Source organism: Tursiops truncatus, chromosome 4, assembly GCF_011762595.2.
Source record: "Tursiops truncatus isolate mTurTru1 chromosome 4, mTurTru1.mat.Y, whole genome shotgun sequence".
Classification (NCBI taxonomy): Eukaryota; Metazoa; Chordata; class Mammalia; order Artiodactyla; family Delphinidae; genus Tursiops; species Tursiops truncatus.
Window position 1 is genome coordinate 83,994,328 of NC_047037.1, and position 18,627 is coordinate 84,012,954.

An 18,627-nucleotide genomic window follows, 5' to 3' on the forward strand; every position below is an offset into this window, starting at 1 on the left:
TGTCCCTGTGACCCTGACAGGATAGCATGTCAGGTGCAGCAGCAGTAAGATGGCCAGTCACAGATCTCACACAATGATCTTTTGAAGATAATCTAAATTCCTTTTAACATCCCATTGCTTTATTTTTATAAAAAGTATTCTAGAAATACTTACCAGGCAGTAACTTTTATGGCTGTGTAAATATGCTTTGTATTAATAGACAGTTGATGAAGTTTATGGTGGAAAGATAAATTTATCAGAGAAGACCAGGCAAGATTTGAAGTCTTTCATAATTGCTTAGCAAGCATATTTGTTCATTTAACATATATGTAGAGCATCTACTATGTGCTAGGCATTGTTCTAGATATTAGAGAAGTGGAGAAGACAGACAATAGCCCTGCCCTCATAAAGCTTATATGCTAGTGGGGAAAACAGGCAATAAATAAGATAATAACTAAGAAGTAGAGGGAGAGGTATAATGGGGAAAGCAAGATGGGGAAAGCCTCTCTGAAGAAGTGATATTTGAGCTGCTAGATGCTGAGGAGGCCTCTATAAGGTCCACAAGGGCAGGTTAAATGTGAGATACCTATTAGACATCCAAATGAACATGTCAAATAGGCAGTTGAATATATAAGCCCAGACATCAAGATTGTAGTAAGGAACCTGGGAGTCAAAAACATGTCAGTGTTTTTAATGCTCTGGAAGTGAATGAAATCAACCTGGGAGACTGTCTGGATAGAGAAGAAATATGAGGATCCAGGACTAAGTCCTAGAATAGATGAATAACTACTCAGAGGATGAGGAACTAGTGAGGTAGAAAGCATACCAGGAGAATTGTTTATTGAAAAGCTGAGAGAAAAAAGTATTTCTGGAAGGAAGTGATGGTGTTTAACTGGGCTAAATGCTGCTGGGTTCAATTAAAAAGAGGATAGACAAGTGAAACTTTGATTTGGCAACGTGGAGATTATTCATGACATAGACAAGAGTGTTTTCAGTGGACTGCTGGGAAGGGAGCCCATATAATAGGGGTCACATGTGGTCAAAGAAGGATTTTTTTTTTTCTGTTGGCAGTTGGTCTTTTGAGTGTTATTTTGTTTTTTAAAAGATGGGAGGTATCAGCACATATATGCATATTGATGGGAATGATCTAGTAGCGAGGGAGAAATTCATGATACAAGAGGGCAAAGACTATAAATTACAGGAGTGCGTAACTGGGAATACGTTCCAGAGCACAATGAAAGGGTGGCTTATAATGGATGGAAGGCAGAGTGTGGGAATGGTGTCGACTGCCCTGTATTCTTCTTAATTCTTGCTGTAATTCCTTGTCTTTCTTTCAAAGCAGTAGTGGTGGAGATATATATATATTTCAAATGAGCCTTATTTGTTGCATATCGTTTGTTGAATAATTTAAATCAGAAAGATACCCTGATTTTGTGTCCCTTTTTAGCCTGAGTGAATTATGCTCTGTGAAACCCTAGCTGCATAGATCCCCAGTATAAGTGCCGTCTCAAGGCAGACAGCATCATTTCATGTAATCCTCCCAATAAACCTTAGATGCAGGTGTTATGGACATTTTCTATACAAGGAAATGGAAAATACAGTAATAGTAATGAAATACAGCCAACTCTATTGAGGAAATCTTAATCAAGGGAGGAAATACACATTTAAAGTAAATTGCTGCATATGAATACAAAACTTTGGCTCAAGCAGATATCTGATTTATTAAATGTTTTTCTTTCTATTTTTCCATGGAAAAGTATACTTTTAAAAAATCTACAAACAATAAATGCTGGAGAGGGTGTGAAGAAAAGGGAACCCTCTTGCACTGTTGGTGGGAATGTAAATTGATAGAGCCACTATGGAGAAGAGTATGGAGGGTCCTTAAAAAAAATAAAACTAGAGCTACCATATGATCCAGCAATCCCACTCCTGGGCAAATATGCAGAGAAAACCATAATTTGAAAAGATACATGCACCCCAATGTTCATTATAGCACTATTTACAATAGCCAAGACATGGAAGCAACCTAAATGTCCATCAACAGAGGGATGGATAAAGAAGCTGTGGTACATATATACAGTGGAATATTACTCAGCCATAAAAAAGAATGAAATAATGCCATTTGCAGCAAAATGGATGGACCTAGAGATTGTCACTACAGAGTGAAGTAAGTCAGACAGAGACAGACAAATACCATATGATACCACTTATATGTGGAATCTAAAAAAAAGGTACAAATAAACTTATCTACAAAACAAATAGAGTTACAGATGTAGAAAACAAACTTAATGGTTACCAGCAGGTAAGGTGGGGGAGGGATAAATTGGGAGATTGGGATTGACATATACACACTACTATATATAAAATAGATAACTAAAAAGGACCTACTGTATAGCACAGGGAACTCTACTCAATACTCTGTAATGGCCTATATGGGAAACGAATCTAAAAAAGAGTGGATATATGTATAACTGATTCACTTTGCTGTACAGCAGAAACCTACAGAACATTGTAAATCAACTATATGCCAATAAAATTTTCTTTAAATAAATAAGTAGGCCATTTTCCCTCACAAGCCACATGAAAATGGTCTTCCTTAAGAGGCTACGACACCAGCCATAGAGTTGTAATTCTAGGAAGATAACTTAGGTGTGTGTGTGAACAGGGTTGGCCTGGCCTGAGGGCTTCTCCAGACGCTTACTGTGTTAGATTCCTGTCTACAAGTTGCAACTGCTGCCTCGATGCTACAGGGACATTTCAGTGGATGTGAAAATGGCCAGCTTCCATTTTCCTCCCCATTTAACTCTCAGCTTCCTCTTATTGGTCATAAGAAAATTCTTGAAAATAATTTTTCTGTCTATTCAATATCTCAACTGTCTAATAAAGATTATGAAGGTAATTTTGGTTGAATCCTTTAGAGAATATGGACATTTCATATTCATTGAGGAATGTGTACAGATAAAGGTAGTGTGGATTGGAAGATCAGAGCAAATCTCCCTTCCACCTTAGAAATGTTCCAGTGCCCTATCTCTCTTTTTTTTTTTTCTTAGAGAAGACTCAGGCAATTAAGTAGCTTGTCAGAATCAGCCAATTCACCACAACCGTTTTCTTGAAGTGAAATTGTGGCAAATAAAGAAAAAGAAGCTTAAATTAAGTGATTTTTACTGCAGAGACTAACAACTACTGTGAAGACAGTCTGAAGTCTTTGCTTTTGCTCCTGTGACTTGCGTAACAGCCATCACTAGACTTTTAATGGAGTATGAAGTATCTTTAAATTTGAATAGAATTATTCATATATAAATTTCTACCCCATGATCTAAATGAAGGGGCTATATTGCTACGTTTCCCGTAATAATAAGGGGAAAATACTGATTGCTCTCCTAACTGTTTTACTTTCTAGTAACTTGGTAGGATGTAATCATTTCTGTGAACAATGCTGAATAAATCCAAGGATATGCATAGCCCTGATTCTTGCAGGATTCATGAGGAACTTTTCCTCACCCTCTTTGCAGAATTCCTTTTTTTTAATGTTCCAGTGTTCTGTTACCATGATTAACATGCTGTTTAGTGGTTACATATTCAAATTAAATTAGCTATTTGTTGAAATGAAATTCATGAGTTTTTAGGTCATTGCATCTTTTATTTTTTTTAGTTTTATTGAGGTATAATTGACAAAATTGTAAGATACTTAAAATGTACATAAAACATGATGATTTGATATATGTAGGCATTGTAAAAGGATTCCCACTAGGTTAATTAATATATCCATCACCTCACATACTTATTGTGTGTGTGTGTGTGTGTGTGTGTGTGTGTGTGTGTGTAAGAACGCTTATTTTCTCCTCTCTTAGTAAGTTTCAATTATGAAATATTAACTATAGTTACCGTGTTATACATTAGGTCCTCAGACCTTATTCATCTTGTAACTGAAAGTTTGTACCATTTTTCCAGGCCCTACCTATTTCTCCCACCTCAAAGGCACTGACAGTCACCATCCTACTCTGTTTCTACAATTTCAACCCATTTTTGTTTTAAGGTTCCACATATAAGTGATACCACTTAGTATTTTTGTTTTTCTCTGTCTGGCCTATTTTACTGAGCATAATGTCCTCAAAATTCATCCATGTTGTCAATAATGACCACATTCCCTTCTTTTTTTTTAAGGCTGAATAATATTCCATTGTGTGTATCTATAGCACATTTTTTTATCCATTCACACATTGATGGATACCTACTTTGTTTCCATTCCTTGGCTATTGTGAATAAAGTTGCAATAAACACAGGAGTACAGATATGTCTGAGACAGTGATTTTGTTTCCTATGGATATATACTCAGAAGTAGGATTGCTGGATAATATGGTAGTTCCATTTTTAATTTCTTGAGGAACCGCCATACTGTTTTCCACAGTGGCTGTACCTGTTTACATTCCCCAACAGCGTGCAAGGGTTCCCTTTTCTCCACATCCTCATTAGCATTTGTTTTCTCTTGTCTTTTTGATAATTGCCATCCTAACAGGTGTAAGGTGATAGCTCATTGTGGTTTTGATTTGTGTATCCCTGATAATTAGTGATGTTGAGCACCTTTTCACATACCTATTGGCCATTTGTGTGTGCCTTCTCTGGAAAAATGTCTCTTCAGATCCTTTACCCATTTTTTCAAATGAGTTTTTTGGGGTTTTTTTGCTATTGAGTTATATGAGTTCCTTATATATTTTGGATATTAACCCCTTATTGGATATGTGGTTGCAAATATTTTCTCCCATTCTATAGGTTGCCTTTTCATTTTGTTGATGGTTTCCCTTGCTGTTCAGAAGCTTTTTAGTTTGATGTAGTCCTGCTTATTCATTTTGGCTTTTGTTGCCCTTGCTTTTGGTGTCAAATCCAAGATTTTGATTACTGATTGAGTCTATAGTAATTAGTCTATTCAGATTTTCTAATTCTTCACGATTCAGTCTTAGTAAGTTGCATGTTTCTAGGGATATATCCATTTCTTCTAGATTATCTAACTTGTTGGCATTTAATTGTTTATAGTAGTTTTTTTTAGGATTCTTAGTATTTCTCAGTTTTCTGTAGTAATGTCTTTCATTTCTGGTTTTGTCTTTTTTTTTTTTTCCTTAGTCTAGCTAATGGTTTGTCTGTTTTGTTTTGTTTTGTTTTTAAACAGCTCTTAGTTTCTGTGATCTTTTTAATTGTCTTTCTACTCTCTATTTCATTTATTTCTGCTCTGATCTTTATTTCCTTCCTACTACTAACTTTGGACTTAGTTTGTTCTTCTTCTAATTCCTTGAGGTGTATAGTTAGGTTGTTTATTTGAGATCTTTCTTTTTTCTTAATGTAAGCATTTAAACTTACCTCATAGAACTGCTTTTTGCTGCATCCCATAAGTTCTGGTATGTTGTGTTTCCATTTTCATTTTTGTCAGATATTTTTTAATTATTTTATTTTTCTTTTGATTCCTTTTTTGACCCTTGGTTGTTCACAAGCATGTTGTTTAATCTCCACATATTTGTGAATTTTCCAGTTTTCCTCTTGTAACTGATTTCTAATTTCATAACATTGTAGCTGGAAAATATGCTTGGTATGATTTCAGTCTTTTTTAATTTATTAAGACTTGTTTTATGGCCTAACATATGATCTATCCTGAAGAATGTTCCATGTACACTTGAGAAAAATATGTATTCTGCTGCTGTTGGATGAGATATTCTGTATATGTCTGTTAATTCCATCTGGTCTAATGTGTTAAGTCCAATATATCCTTGTTGATTGTCTAGATGCTCTATCCATTGTTTAAAGTGGGTTATTGAAATCCACTACTGTTATTGTATTTCTATTTCTCACTTCAAAATGTTAATATTTGCTTTATATTTAGGTGCTCCAATGTTGAATGCATAAATATTCTAAATTGTTACATCTTCTTGATGAATTGACCTCTTTATCATGATATAATGACCTTCTTTGTCCTTGATATCATTTTTGGCTTAATGTCTATATTGTCTTATGTAAAATAACTACCCCTGCTCTCTTTTGGTTCCTGTTTGCATGGAATATCTTTTTCCATTCCTTCACTTTCAGTCTCTATGTGTCCTTAAAGCTGAAGTGAGCCTCTCATAGAAAGCACATAGTTGGGTCTTGTTTTTTTTTAATCCATTCAGCTACTCTGTGTCTTTTGAATGAAGAACTTAATCTATGTACATTTAAAGTAATTATTAATAGGCATGGACTAGCTATTGCCATTTTGTTAATTATTTTCTAGCTGTTTTGTAGTTCCTTTGTTCCTTCCTCTCTTGCATTATTCCTTTGTGCTTTGATTATATGTATTTGTGCTGTGATTTATAAATATTTTGTATATTTACTGTAAGTTTATGCTTTATGGTTACCATGAGGCTTACATAAAACATCTTGTAGTTATAACAGTCTATTTTAAGCTGATAACTTCAAATGCATACAAAAACTCTACATTTTTACACTTCTCCCACCATAGTTTATGTGTTGGTCACAATTTTATATTGTGTATCTATTACAAGTTATTGTAGTTATAGTTATTTTTAATACTTTTGTCTTTTAACCTATACTGGAGTTTTAAGTGATTCACTCATCACCATTACAATATTAAGAGTATTCTGAATTTAACTATATATTTACCTTTATCAGTGAGTTTATACTTTCATATGTTTTCATATTACTTATTAGTGTTCTTCATTTCAACTTGAAGAAGGCCTTTAACATTTCTGGTAAGGCTGGTCTAGTGGTGATGAACTGTTTCAGCTTTTGTTTGTCTGGAAAACTCTTTATCTCTCCTTCAATTCTGAAGAACATTTTTTCTGGGTAGAGTATACTTAATTGGCTGGGTTTTGTCTTTCAGCATTTGAATATAACATCTCACTTCTCTGGCATACAAGATTTCTGCCCAAAAAATCCACTGATAGTCTTATACTATCAGTGTATAAGCAGTGCACTTATACCTAACAAGTTGCTTTTCTCTTGCTGTTTTTAAGATTCTTTGTCTTTAATTTTTGACAATTTAATTATAAAGTGTCTTGGTGTGTGTCTCTTTAGATTCATCTTATTTGGTACTTTTTGGGCTTCCTGGACCTGGATATCTGTTTCTTTCTCCAGGTTAGGGAAATTTTCAGCCAGTATTTCTCTTTTTTCTTTTTTTATTTCTAGATTCATACCATTGTGGTCAGAAAAAAAATGCTTGACATGATTTCAATCTTAAATTTATTGAAACTTATTCTGTGGCCTAGCATGTGATCTGTGCTGGGGAATGTTCCCTGTGCACATGTTTCATGATGCAAGATTCTGGAAAGGGAGTGGTCAAAACCTAAAAAACGTGGTTATAATGAGACTAGAGCAAAATAAGAAGTAATTGGCTTTATAGAATAGGGTATACCAATGTTTCTGTATAGTCATAGGTGTAGAGGTAGAGAAATATGAGACAAAGATGGAGATAAAGTACTTTTCCCTTTGAAAGATCTATAAAATTTTATAGAAGAGCAAGCTGGGAAAACTCTTTTGCTAAGTTGTTTAATAAGTAAGAAAAGTGTTGTTAAGGAAGAGGGACTGGTTACGACAGAATGAAGGCATTGTTTAAAAGGCCAAGTTTATATGGATTTGCTTCTTTAATCAGCAGAATGTTGTGGTTAAAAACAGTCACAGATAAAGTACTACAGGATGGAGCAGATTTAGAACTGGCACTGGGAAAAGACTGTATCATTGAAGCCCAAGGGATTACAGATGCTAAGCATCTTTCCAGCTGCCTGACCATGTGAAGTTGAACTGTCCAGTATTTCTTTGAATAAGTTTTCTGCCCCTTTCTCTTCTCTCATTCTGGGACTCCTATGTTTATTCTCCCTTTGATGGTGTCCCATTAGTCCCTTAGGCTATCTTCACTTTTTCTCATTATTTTTTCTTTTTGTTCCTCCAGTTGAATTCCACTGCTCTGTCTATAAGTTGACTGATCTTTTTTTCTGCTTGATCTGGTCTGCTGTTGAACCCCTCTGTTGAATTTTTCAGTTCAGTTATTGTATTCTTCAGCTGTATGATTTATGTTTAGTACTTTTGTATATTTTCTATCTCTGTTGAAATTCTCACTTTGTTCATGCATTGCTCTCCTGACGTCAGTGAGCATCTTTATGACCATTATTTTGAAAACTCTATTGGGTAAATCACTTATCTCCATTTCATTAAGACTGGTTTCTGGAGGTTTATCTTGCTCTTTAGGTTGGAACATATTTCTCTGTTTCTTCATTTTTCTTGACTCTCTGGGTTGGTTTCTGTGCATTAGATAAAACAGTCACCTCCACTAGTCTTGACAGAGTGCTCACATGCAGAAGATGAATCTCATCAGCCTGGCCCAGGCTCCTGGTTGTCTCTCAAAGCTTTGTCACTGCCTTTGTCCTTAGTAGCTCCCCGTATTTGAGCGTGTGCCGAGACCTATCGCTTGGGGTTGGAGATGCAGAGCCTGAGTAAGGGAATCCCTCTCTGCTGGTTCATCCTGTGTCCTGGGGGCTGACTCTGGGGCAGGTGCTTTCTGTGCGGCTCTTCACTAATCCATGCAGCAGTCTCATCTGAACCTCTTTCCAGCTCCCAGAACCCTCTTAAGCCAGCCTGCAGGGCTGTAAATGAGGCAGGCTTCAGGGTCAGGCTAAGGGAAGACCCTCAGGCTGGAGGCAAGGGGGCTGGACAGGGGAGACACTTGGGGAAAGCAAGCAGAAAAATCCTCTGGGCGCAGAAGCGGCTCTCTCTCCAGGAGCTGGGATTGGGAAGGAGCTGGTTTAGAGGCAGCAGCCTTCCCTATAGGGGCCTGGATCTCAGAAGCGGCCCTGTGCTTCTTCCGGCAAATTCTGGTTCCTGGTCAAAAGACAGTTGTCAAAAGAAAGGATCTCGGTCACACCTTGATACACACTGATTATTAGAAGCTGTACCCTCAGGCAGCAGCTGTGAAAATACGTAGTTAAGCCCCTTCCAGGGAGAAACTAGGAGATGTGTGTTTTTCCTGCTCCCTTTCACTGAGCCCAGGTGTATAACCATGGGGCTGGATGGCCAGGGCGATGGGGCGGGGTGTTTCTCCTGTGCCTGTTTAAAGCCTGCTTGTTTGCCGTAGTCCTATGGGACTTGTGAATGTAAGTTCCACTGGCTGTCAGAGCCAGGCAGTCCAGGGGCCCATCCCACTCAGGTGGCAGTCACAAAAGCTAGCATGCAAAATGTGTGTACAAGCTCCTTTCAGACAGATGCTAGCAATCTGGTTTTACCTTTGGAGTGAGCCAGAGGGAGAAGGCAGAGGAAGTACCCAAAGGCTCCCTCCTGCTCTGGAGAGGATCTCAGCCAGCTCCTAGATGCGTGCTAAATTAGAATCTGGACCCTCAGGCAGCAGTTCGTAAAGTATGAAGTCAAATCTCTTTCAGGGAAAGACTGGGAAATGGGCTTTTTGCCTGCTTTCTCAGGACTGAGTCCTGAGAGCACAGGAGTGAGTATCGGAGCATAGCCACAGTGAGTACTCTCATCCAATAAGACCTGTTTCATTGTTTGCTATAGTCTTGTGTGTCTCGTGGACACAAGCCTTGTTGGTGTTTTGGGGGCCCATCCCTTGCTTGAATGGTTGTCTTTAAAGTTGGGGTGCTAGATGTGCAGTCCAAATCCTTCACTCCTTAGGAAGAAGCTGGGAGTTGGGAGTTCCCTCCCTATTATAGGGCACTGAGCCAGGGGTGGCGTTTATGGCAAGCCTGTGTCTCAGCCTTTCCTGTCAATATTTTTGATGTATCAATGTAGGTATTTTCTCATTCGGTTGATGTGGAAAAGTCACACAGCTAGTTTCTGGATTTCTTTCAGAGGGAAGTGCTCCATGTGTAGCTATACATTCAGTGCATCCAAGGGAGGAGGGAAGTTCAGGAACTTCCTGTCACTATTTTGGTTCCTCCTTGGCATTTTCACCTATTTATTTTTTCCAGAAAGAACTAGAGAAGCAGAAGAGAATTAAGAGGAACCAGCAGCTGGAAGCAATAGCCAAAGAACATTATGAAAGCGTATTGCTAAGAAAAAAAGGTCTGGAGCCTTGGAAGAGACTGAGAATGCAAAGCAAGCAGAACCTCCAGGTACAGTGTCACACTCTTATCCCCCCACATCAGCAAGTGGACTTTAAAACAGGATAAACACCCAATGAGGCTTTGGAGGTCGTTTGGAGATTTAAAAGTCAGAGAGATAAATGAATTGAGTGTGGATATTTACTTGTTTTAGATAAACGTTTGAGTTTGGTCTTCCAAGGTAGAGAAAGACCTCTGTAACTGAATAGGTTGGAAAAAACTAGAGTACATTTTTTATTAGAGAACCTCCAAGGTAGGATGAATAGAGGCCTCTCTCAATTTTAGCAGTGTATAGCTATGTAATAAAGGAAAAATAATTACCGTAAGGTATACTAATCAGATTTCTGCTGCAATAAAGCTGCCTAACAAACAGCCCTGAAATATCGTGGCTTACAACTCAGGTATTTATTTCCCACTCACATGTTTGCGGGCCAGTTTAGATCAAATTCAGATCTCTCCACAGCCTCTTTCTGGCTCCAGCTGTTATTCAGGGCAAGCTTTCACCTGGCAAATGTCTGAGATACAAAGGCCAAACCCAATAAAATGTTATCTCTAGAATTCTATTTCATAATAAGGTCAGTAATGCCTACCAGTTATGACCACTTTTATTTACACACTCGGCCAAGTTAATGCTGAAAAGTAAGGCTAATCTTCTTGGTTATGAAAACAAGGATTAAAGATGAACAATAATGCTGTGGTATCATAAGAATCCCACTACATTCAGTAATGCTGCAGGTTGTACCTTTGTGAACGTGACTTAGGCTACTCTTCTTCCTCCCCTAGCCACTCTATTCACCCTTCATTCTCTTTGTTCTCTTCCTATTTTCACATTTTCTTTTCTTTTTATCTTCCCTAAATGCCCTCCCCACTGTTTTTCTGTCTCTGATTTTTTGTCCTCTGCTTCCTAACCGGTGGTTCTGGAACCACTGAGTATCTCATACCAGCTAAGGAGGCCAATTTGCGGTGGTCAGGCCTGAGGGCGTGAGGATCCCTCCTCTTGGAGGCCTTGACCCATCTGTGCCCCAAGCATTGCTATTTTCCTGGTAATGATATGGGAGGGCTGAGCCTTAGTTTTCTGAGAGAATGAGTCTGGAAATGAAATCTGAATGGAAATTTGCTTCTTGCAATATACTACAACAAACATTAGTCATATCAGATAGTTTGTTATCCAATTGAGCGCTCCTAGTTTTGTTTTATTCTCTCTGGCTTTTGTCTGTTTCTTTGTTTTTAATTATTAATACACAAAGAAAAAGCAGACAGGAAGTAGAAAAACTCACTCTTAAGTTCTTATCAGCTGTTCTTTTTTGGTCCCTGTTTTTGACCGAGTAAAATCAAGAAACATATAAAATTTAGAAACAAAATAATCTATAGGTGAATAATCAAATTAAATTTTTAATAATTTACTCATAAGAATATAAAAAGAGGGCTTCCCTGGTGGCGCAGTGGTTGAGAGTCCGCCTGCCAACGCAGGGGACATGGGCTCGTGGCCCAGTCCGGTAAGATCCCGCATACCACGGAGCGGCTGGGCCCATGAGCCATGGCTGCTGAGCCTGCGTGTCCGGAGCCTGTGCTCAGCAATGGGAGAGGCCACAACAGTGAGAGTCCCTCATACCAAAAAAAAAAAAAAAAAAAAAGAATATAAAAGAAACAGGAGTTTGAGTTTAAAATGACAGTTATAGGCCTTAAATATAGAAAAACCTAATTAAAATAAAAACAGGAGAACACAGATCTGAATCCAGCGTTTCCAAATTTTCCTATTCATAAAACCATCTGGAGAGCTTATAAAAATGCAAGTTCCTGTTCCCACCTCCAGGTGTTCTCAGTAGGTCTGGGTTGTTGGCCAGGGGGCTGGGGGCGGTGTGTCAGGGAATCTGCATTTTTAAAAAGTAGCCCAGGGACTTCCCTGGTGGTCCAGTGGTTAAGACTCTGTGTTTTCAATGCAGGGGGCATAGGTTCGACCCCTGGTTGGGGAACTAGGATCCCACATGCCACATGGTGTGGCCAAAAAAATTAAAAAAAAGACAACAGTAGAATAAAAAACTATAATATTAAAGAAAAAAAAAAGTAGCCCAGGAGATTCTGATCCAAGTAGTCTGAGCACCACATTCTGAGAATCACCTCTTTAGTTTGTAACAAGTGTGTTAGTTTCCTATGCTGTTATCACAAATTACCACAAACATAGTAGCTTAAAACACAAATTTATTATCTTAAACTTCTGGAGGTCAGAAGTCCAAAATCAGACTTGCTGGGCTAAAGTCAAAGTGTCAGCAAGACAACTGCCTTCTGGAGTTTCCCAAGAGAGAAACTGTTTCCTTTTCCAGCTTCTAATGGCTGCCTGCATTCCATTGCCCATAGCCCCTTCCTCAATTCACTCTAATCTCTTACATTCATGTCACATCTCATATTGATACTGATCCTCCTGCCTCCCTCTTACAAGAACTCTTGTGATTACATTTAGGGCTCTCCCATATAACCCAGGATCATCTCCCCATTTTAAGATCCTTCACTTAATCACAGCTGCAAAATCCCTTTTACCATGTAAGGTAACATTTACAGGTTCCAGGGATTAGTTTGTGGCCATCCCTGAGGGCCACTATTCATCCTACCACACAAGATAATAGAATTTTAGAATATTAGTAATCCTCTCCTTCTCTTTCAATTTGTAAATAAAGGGAACTGAATCTTAGAGAGGAAAACTGACTTGCTTAAGGTCACACAGCACATTGGTTACAAAACTAGAATGGAGCTCAGCAACCCCTTCCTCCAAAAATCCTGCCCAGTTCAGGCATGTCTTTTGTGCTGTGTTCAGGAATCAGAGGTATATGTAGATGCCAACCACCAGCTGAAAGTTTAAAAAAAAAAAAAAAAATGAAGTAAGAAAGTTAGAAAAAAAACAGAAGTAAAAGGAAAAGTTCTGGAGGACAGTAAGAGGAAGCAGTATCTTCTTCATCCAGCAGAGCTGACATCCAGGAAGGGATAGAAAAAATTAAGAAAGAAAAAGCGTCCAGTTAAACAGTTCCTGGCTTCTTTATAACGTTTTTGGGTTTTTTTTCAGAAGAGTTATTTAGCATTTTCCCTTAAACTCACATGTGCTATATTTCATTTGTTCCAATAACAGTTTTCAGAATTTTTAAGGGATCTTCTGATTATCTTTCTTTTTCTCCCTGGTTCTCTGTGTTTTCCTAGAAGATGGAGAGCAGAGAGGGTAGGAGGTTGTGTGTTTCTGGCTCCCCTTGCCTTTTGGCTCCCAGGTGTCACAGAGACCTCCTGTGATGGTCATTTTGGCCAGTATGTGTGACTGCCAAGGGACTCACTTAGATCAGTCACATTCACAGTGCTCAGTGGTGAGACAAGACTCAGAAAAAGGTCTAATGGGGAGGACTAAGAGAGAAGGGCTTTTCCCTCTGCCTCTTAAGAGAATGTAATAGTTACTTTTAAAAAAAATCTATAAAGTCTGAGTTCTATGTTTATTTTGGTAGAATGATACTCTGAGCCCTTTAAGTTGGTAAGATATTAAATTATTCATCATGTTATTTTTCTACCAAATGGTTTGTGGTTTATTGATAATGTCTAAATTTCAGTGCTAGTGACAGCTCCTTCTACAAAACTAATTGAAAGTATTGGCATTTCCCCAATTAGACAGTGGTTAAGCACATAATAAAGAGAGGTTTGTTATGCAGTTGCTGCCCAAGCTCCAGGAGAAGGAACCAAGAGTGTTGCCACCCATGCACTTTAAAGCTCAGTGCGAGCGACGAAATGGTTTTGGAGGTTGTTTGTTCCATTTCCCGAATAACCAGCCAGTCATGTGGTCTTCGGGGAGTCAGCATTGAAAGGCTATGCATGATGTGAATCTAAAGTCCCCATGTAATACAGTAGTACAGTCAGTAGTCAAAGCTTTTAGGACATAGGTGAATGTCCGTAAGATTGTTCTCTCTAGTAACAGCCTGTATGTGGTTTACAGCATCCCTTGCCAAGGTGATGTGTATTTCCTTAAATGATTTAACATATAAGGAATAATTCCCTTTTCTCATTTAAAAAACTGTCCAGGTGGCCAAAGGACATCACTCTTTGGCCCTACAGAGGAAATGCCTGCTGACCTGGTTCCAGTGGAGTCGGGAAAGCCTGGCTAGGAAGATGGCCAAAGCTGATCAATTTTATTCCCAAATATTACTTAGGAGAGTCATCCGGAGCTGGCTACAGGTAAGGCCCCAATGAAAGGAGTGTTCAATACATGTCTCTGCCCAACCCTATGTAAGAAAATTAGGTGAACTCCAGATGTCAACAGTCATTATGTTTTTTTCAAGAACAATATAGAAGAGGCAATTCAATTCACTGCTTTGAAATGAATTTGAAAATGTCAATGTTTTGTTAGTATAAAATCTTAAGCACGTTTCTTTTTACATACAGAGTATCCCTATAAACTGTAATGTGTCATTACATCAGCTTTTGTTTTTATACTCATTTCTTCTTTCTTGTCCCATAATTGCTCAAGTGGTTTTACTAGAAACCTACGCCCTCAGTCTTATAACTGTTTCTATCCCTCTGATTCCATTTATCTTTTAATACCTTACAGAGGATATGGCCTTGGCTGCCACACCATCCTTTCTCCTTATGCCTCCAGTGTCCTTTGTTTTGTGTCTGGTTCGATTCTTTCTCTTTTGTACTGTTTATTTGCTTGAATTCTTTGTCTATGCTGTTATTTGTCTCACTTTTTTCCCTGTTCTCATCCCCAGTACCTGACTGACCTCGAGGAAGAAGTACAAACACTGTGTGTACATTTTCTTCAGAAGAAGATTTTCAGGGCCTGGTGTAACGTGGTCAGGGAGGCCAGGATCGATTCCCAGAACAAGCACAAGGTTGCGGTGGAGCACAGTGACAGGTGAGGTTTTCATCTCTACGAAAATTCACTCAACTGATTTCACAACTGCTCTGCAATAGATTCTATGCCTGGAATGTTCTAAAAAGATAAGGTGGAGGCTAGGAGAGCTGGGCACTCGGAGATACCCGGCAGGGGTGGGAGTCCCAGCTCGCCCCCTAACTGCATGGGTGAAGACAAGAGAGTAACCCCCTTGAACTCCAGGGTCCCCATCTTTAAAATGAGGAAGGGGAGGAGGATGCCTGCCCTCCCTTCCTCACAGGACCAGCAAGAGAATACAGTGAACTGTGCATATAGCTGATTCACTTTGCTATACAGTAGAAACTAACACCACGTTGTAAAGCAACTATACTCCAATAAAAATTTTTTTTTAAAAGTGAATTTTGAAATACATGAAACACACCTAAACAGAGGTACTGTGTTCTTTGTCATAGTTTTTTCTTTAAGTTTAATTTTTTTAAACATTATTTATTGTGAAATATAACACAAATATAGATGAGTGCTTAAATCCTATAAATACAGCTTAATGAACTATAAAGTGGACACCCCTATCACCACTCCTGAGGTTGAGAAGTAGGACACTGCTGGCCCCTAGAAGTCCCCACGGGCTCCTCCCCAATCACAGGTCCCACCCTTTCCTCCTGAAGGTACACTACTCTCCTGACCTTTATGAGAAACATTTCCTTGCACTTCTTTTTATTTATACCTCCTAAATATGCACCCTTCAAGACTTGGAACTTTATGTAAGTAGAATCATACTGTATGTCATATTAATATTCATAATACAGTGATGACATTTAATTCAGTGTCTTTGGGGAATAAGGTATTCCATATAAGTATGCTTTTTCTGTTTTATAACTTTAAGCATTTTGGATAAAAATGTTCTAAATTTCATTATGCCCTTCCCTTGGAGAGTAAATAAACGATCTGTCCTTTTTTGGTGATTTAATGTCATTCCTTAGGAGCACCAGTTAATGTGGTGGGCATAAGCCTCCAGGTTCTGAGGTGTGAAGACTATTGTGAAGGTGTAGAAGTGTCCCTTTTCTCACTACATCAATTCACTTTTGGTTGCTTTGTTTTCATTTGTGTGTATGTGTGTGCGTGTCTGGTTTTTTATAAGTGTTTCTATCTTGTTGCCAGTAGGGTGCCCACCTCCAGCAAAACCTGCTCATCCTTGTTTAATTTACAGGTACTAAAATCTGTGGGCAGAAAAAACATAAGCAAGTTGATTCTAATTTTGTCTAAAATAAATAGGCAATGAATGAGGGTATTCAGAGGACTTGCCTTTGAAGAAGTGCTCACATTTGAAACCTCCCTATTCCTCTTTTATAAAATGAGAATAACCGCAGAACCTGTCTTACAGCGTTGTTGTGAGGACTAAACAAGGTAACATAGGACCTCAGTTAATGTACTGCTTGGCCCAAAATAATAGCTATTGTTTTGTTTATTGTCATTGTTAATGTATTACTATTAAACACCCTTTTTGTCCACCTTTGTTTTCTGTTTCTCAGCTGCCAAAAACAGACCGAGAGATTCACTGGGACAGCTGCCTTATGTGACACAGGGCAGTAAGAGGGCTTTCACACATGCCATCTCATCTGATGGATGAGTATAGGCCAGAGGGGAGGGGGCAGATGTCAGGATTCTCATTTTCAAGCAAAGAAACTGAAGCTATGCTCAGGTCGATGAACTGCCCAAATAACAAATGGTGGAGCCGCTCAGGTCGATGAACTGCCCAAATAACAAGTGGTGGAGCCTGGACTCCAAATCAGGTTTTCTGGCTCCAAATCATCCTCTTCTTGCTAAGTCAGTCTTCTTCCCCATTTTTCTAATTCAATCTCATTTGTAAACTAAAATACAATAGTAAGATAGTGGTCCTATTTAGGGTTTGAAGTTAGTTAGAAAATCAGTGTGTGAATCCATGCATTCAACAAGAAGTAAATTCTCAGCCAGAGGCCACTTGATGGAAGAGCATGGCTGTGACTTCATCTCTCCCCACTCTGCCCCTGTTCACCATGGTCCAGCCCCACTAGCCTCCCACAGTGTTCCTCAGACGGACAATGCTCACGTCTGTGTCACAGCTCTCACGTGACCCAGATCTCACCATTCAGGTTTCCACTCAGATGCACGCCACCTGCCTCCATTCCCGTCTATCCAATAACCTGCCCTATTGTATTCACAGCACGTAAGGCTCTCTGAAATTGTCATTTACTGTTTACATGTTTATCGTCTCTCCCCATCACATCTTGCGTACAACTGTATTCTCAGCATGACAGAGCCTAGTACATGGGTGTATGATAGATATTTGGTACACAAATAGATGCATTTTATGGCAGGAGTGACACGAATGGATCTTTTAAAAGGAACGTTAACACTTAAAAATTGATATTCAGAGTTCTTAATTTTATTTGAATGAAAGAATATTGTATAGAAAAGCTGTGGGTGAGAAACTGCAGTACCACTGAAAAGATGATTCCTAGTAAGACCATGAAGTTTAATTCTGCATATCTATATCACTTCTAGGTGTATATAATTTGTAATTGGATATAGATTTATAATTTTACAAATCTGGTATTTTTTATATACATGGCGGGACTAAGAGATGTCTCCAGACCTAAGTCTCTCATTGTCAGCAGTTACTGTGTAGTTCTGCAATTAGAGCTCAGCTATGCACTTGGCCAGTTCTTCTCAGCCAAACTAGTACTTCTTATATGTCTGGTATTGCCTTGATACTGTAGTTCTTAACCACTTTGGAATCATAGACCCCTGTGAGGTAGTGATGAAAGTCGCAGACCTGCTCTCCAGAAAACGCACATATGCACATCACATACAACGTCACACAAAATGTCAAGGAGTTGGTGGACCTCAGGTGAATAGATATAGGTAGGTAGATAGATGTACATAGGTAGGTAGGTAGGTAGATAGATAGAGACTATAAATAAGCACCAAACCAGTGATTGTGCCTATGTGCTTCAGGAGTTCAGAGGAAGGAAGATAAATGCAGGCACAAAGACGATCTAGGAAGATTCCCCCAGGGGGCAGAGCATTTCAGTCAGGATAGAACAGTAGGAGCTAAAATGTAGAAGTCAGAAAATGGGAGCATAGCCAGAAGAAAGTTGTGAACAGCACATGAGAGTGGGAGATAGACAGGGGTAAGGACTGTGAGTGGGTCATATAGCCGAGTACAGGAAGCTATAAATGGTGGACTGGATGGATGAAAGAAGAAAGCAGATCAAGCAGCTCCACTCCTTGAAGGCTTTTTTAACTGAACAGTAATACCTCCACCAACAAAAAAATCAACATTATCAGAAGCATCAACCAACCATGAGCCATAAAACTAATGGGGACTGAAATGCATTCTAGGGGGGCTTCATTAGAAGGTCATGAAGCCAGAATAAATCCCATCTATGCCTCTACTTGTGAAAATATAAACTTAGCTATTCTTGCCTCTGCCTTTACTCAAGACATGCCCTCTTCTAGGAATGCCTTTTCTTTGCCTAGGAGGGATCAAGATGGCGGAGCAGGAGGACATGGAGCTCACCTCTCCCCACAAGCACATCAAAAATACGTCTACGGGCTTCCCTGGTGGCGCAGTGGTTGGGGGTCCGCCTGTCGATGCAGGGGACGCGGGTTCGTGCCCCGGTCCGGGAAGATCCCACATGCCGCGGAGCGGCTGGGCCCGTGAGCCAT

At 39.1% G+C, this 18,627-nt stretch overlaps 1 protein-coding gene across 4 annotated transcripts in view; it reads left to right on the forward strand.

The window, feature by feature from the left end:
• The window catches only part of CCDC191 (coiled-coil domain containing 191), a 102,390-nt gene that overhangs the window by 74,920 nt on the left and 8,843 nt on the right, over positions 1–18,627 (forward strand). For 3 of the 4 annotated variants that reach the window (XM_019922666.3, XM_019922669.3, XM_019922668.3), the window contains 3 exons: positions 9,930–10,073; positions 14,109–14,261; positions 14,795–14,940. In XM_019922666.3, the coding sequence (XP_019778225.2) occupies positions 9,930–10,073; positions 14,109–14,261; positions 14,795–14,940 (443 nt within the window). Of the gene's footprint in view, positions 1–9,929; positions 10,074–14,108; positions 14,262–14,794; positions 14,941–16,126; positions 16,428–18,627 lie in introns of those variants that run through there. The other variant, XM_019922667.3, reaches the window with a different exon arrangement.